We start from the raw sequence: 2,756 nt of genomic DNA on the forward strand, positions 1-2,756 counted from the left end.
ATCATAAGACTTGGTATAAGCATTCATAACAAATGGAGTGTTATGATTTAAGAGAACGTTGAATCTTTAAGTTGTGTCAAAAATCTTTTTAATTCAGTTGTATCAAAATCATATTTATCTGTTCATTAATATACACTTATTTAAATATCAAATAGAAAAATAAATAAAGAGTTGTACATATGATATCTTTAAATGTCTCACAATTAGTGTTGTATACTTGTAGTTGTATACAGTGCTGTAACCCATAATCACAAAGGAAACTGATGAAATAGAAAGTCCCTCTTCTCTCTCTCTCTCTCTCTCTCTCTCTCTCTCTCTCTCTCTCTCATTCTTCCTTTCTTCCTTTATTTCTTTCTCTCTCTCTCTCTCTCTCCCTCTCTCTCTCTCTCTCTCTCTCTCTCTCTCTCTCTCTCCTCTCCTCTCTCTCTCTCTCTCTCTCTCTCTCTCTCTCTCTCTCTCTCTCTCTCTCTCTCTCTCTCTTTCTCTCTCTCTAAAGTGCAGTGTCAGCCCCCAACATTCTTCTTGTGTGTGTTTGGTCACATGACTTCAGGGAAAATCCAGCCGTTGGGTTTTCCATGCCCCTTCTCCCCTCCTCCGTTACGTTCACTCTGCTTTTCTCTTAAGACACCTCTTCTTTTGCTTGTCGTCCTTGTTTATTCTATTTGGAAGGAGGGAGAAGAGTGTTATTCTCAGAAAGGACTAATGTTACATGGATTATATTAAGTCATATGGTGTAGGATGTTTCTAAAGTATGTGCTAAGGTCTTTTGCTTTTGCATGCTTTAGCCTCATGTCTGCTACTTAATGGTGTGATTAAACTATAATTACAGTAACTTTTATAATTACAGTAACTTTGCTTTTTTACCATTAGGTCTATATGTCATTAGATTGTGATAAATGTTGATCTATAAGTTATTACATTGTAATAACTGCAGCAAAGTTCTGCCAAGGCTTTTGTATGGTGATGATGGGTCTGATGATTTGATCTATCTTACCTGTTCCAGCAGTTGACGAAAAACATGGCCTTTCTTCCAACAGGGTTCAGGCACCTTCTGGCTCCATCTTCTGCCAGTGTAACACTGAAAATAACAAACAATTAATGCTTGTGTCACACAACTGATATAAGGCTGATAGAGGTGATGTCATGTCATAAGTTAATGTCGGAAACAGACAAACAAACAAAAAAAAGAGAGAGAAACCACTTTCTGCATAAAATAAAATAATGCAGTACTTACATGATTTCAGTAGTGTCACAGTAGTGGGTCTTTTCAATGATTTCAAAGTCATCAATGATTTCCTGAGTGTGCATAATGGTTCCTGGGCATTTGCATCTGGCACCTGGAACGTGTTGAGCTGTAATGAGAGTTATAAACATCAATTAACATGGTCAAACATTTTAATGGAAAAGTCGTTTTATGAAAAATACGTTTTCAAATTGGATTTTGGATAAAAATTCACATGAACGCATATTTGCAAATTTGCTTGTTCTAAGAAGAAACTGTACATAACTTTAGTTTCTATAGTATTCTACACTAATATTATGCTATATGACAGCCACTATATGCACCGTAGCCTAGTCACTGCAAAATCCCTAGTCAGTCAGGTAACTGGTACAGCATGCACACTGCTACTTACATTCCATATATCGTAGCTGACATTGTTGAAATTACTTTGAAATCTTACCTCCGTTGAGCTGTATACAAACTCCCAGCAAAACCACCAGGAAAAGACTGCAGGCTTTTGGTGCGAAGGCCATCGTGAATGTAATTAGCGAGAGGTGAGAAGATGGGGAGGTGAGGAGTCAAGAGGCCGTGAAGTGAAAGTGAAAAGTGAAGAACTAGTGGGATCCATTGTCCTTTTTATAAACTGCAGAGGGTTTTCCCAAATCCCATGTTCTTTCCCAGAAAACGTTCAAGAAACAGCAGACCTCCCCCTGGAATTTCCCAGCTCACTAGGATAGAAATTAAGGAATGTTGGACTACAGAGCGGAGGGTGGAAGGGGCGGAGGGAAGATGGGAGTCTGCAGATAAATATGCGGCCACGAGAGCCTTCACTCCTAACTTCCTAACTGTGACTGGGGGAAAGTGGAGGCCAGGGTGAGTCCATGTTGCAAGTCTCTGTGATTCATGTCGAAGTGGCCTATTTGCAGGCAGAGCTGTCTGCAAACCTGTTCTTTTCAATCATGTAAATTAGGCTGTCTCAGATTCATTAGTTGGCCAGATCCGAAGTCTCCTTCCAATGACTTCCTCCTTCTGAAAACTGCTCTTTATGACATCACAGATCTGGGGGTCAAACAAGAGGTGGTACTTCGGAAGACAAACCTCACCCCAAACTTTCTTGAATAGAAATAACCAAAAAAGGGAAAAGTGAAAGAAAAAGTGTATAAACTGCGTAGAAGGTTGATGGTTCTTCTCCTTCTTCTTCTCCACCAGCATGCCCAGGTCAGAAATGCTGTCTGGGGCAAGTAGTAACAGCAACATCATGATGACACGATGACCAGTCATCTCTATTCTGTGAACCCACAAACCTAAATCTACCATGTCATACTAATCATGCTCGTCAACACTAGAACATGTAGACCGACATGTGTTTTAACAGAAGTGAATGATTAAACCCAGGATGTTCCTGGTGTTTTCAGTCATTTGTGGTGTGGTGTCTTGTCAGAGATTAGTTTTCGGGCTTCTGTCCCCATGTCGTTCTTTTATTTTGTGTTTTTTTTATTTAACCTTTATTTAACTAGGCAAGTCAGTTAAGAAC

The 2,756-nt window shown here is 39.5% G+C and overlaps 1 protein-coding gene across 1 annotated transcript; it reads right to left on the reverse strand.

The window, feature by feature from the left end:
• Window positions 1-418: 418 nt before the first annotated feature.
• LOC139423814 (C-X-C motif chemokine 11-like) lies at window positions 419-1,822 on the reverse strand. Its single transcript, XM_071175449.1, has 4 exons — window positions 1,683-1,822; window positions 1,235-1,352; window positions 995-1,078; window positions 419-658 (listed from the first exon to the last, which is right to left on the reverse strand). Exons 1-4 carry the CDS (start codon window positions 1,753-1,755, stop codon window positions 604-606), a joined length of 330 nt encoding a protein of 109 aa, XP_071031550.1. The 5' UTR covers window positions 1,756-1,822; the 3' UTR covers window positions 419-603.
• Window positions 1,823-2,756: the final 934 nt, after the last annotated feature.

This window comes from Oncorhynchus clarkii, chromosome 13 (genome assembly GCF_045791955.1).
Source record: "Oncorhynchus clarkii lewisi isolate Uvic-CL-2024 chromosome 13, UVic_Ocla_1.0, whole genome shotgun sequence".
NCBI classification, from domain to species: Eukaryota; Metazoa; Chordata; class Actinopteri; order Salmoniformes; family Salmonidae; genus Oncorhynchus; species Oncorhynchus clarkii.

What these genes read in the sequence shown, in the direction of transcription:
- LOC139423814 (XM_071175449.1), bottom strand. Translation starts at nt 1,755, where the DNA reads ATGGCCTTCGCACCAAAAGCCTGCAGTCTTTTCCTGGTGGTTTTGCTG. An exon ending in TTGTATACAGCTCAACGGAG is followed by an intron (nt 1,353 to 1,682) that starts GTAAGATTTCAA and finishes CTCTCATTACAG; the next exon opens with CTCAACACGTTCCAGGTGCC. An exon ending in TTCGTCAACTGCTGGAACAG is followed by an intron (nt 659 to 994) that starts GTAAGATAGATC and finishes CCTTCCAAATAG; the next exon opens with AATAAACAAGGACGACAAGC.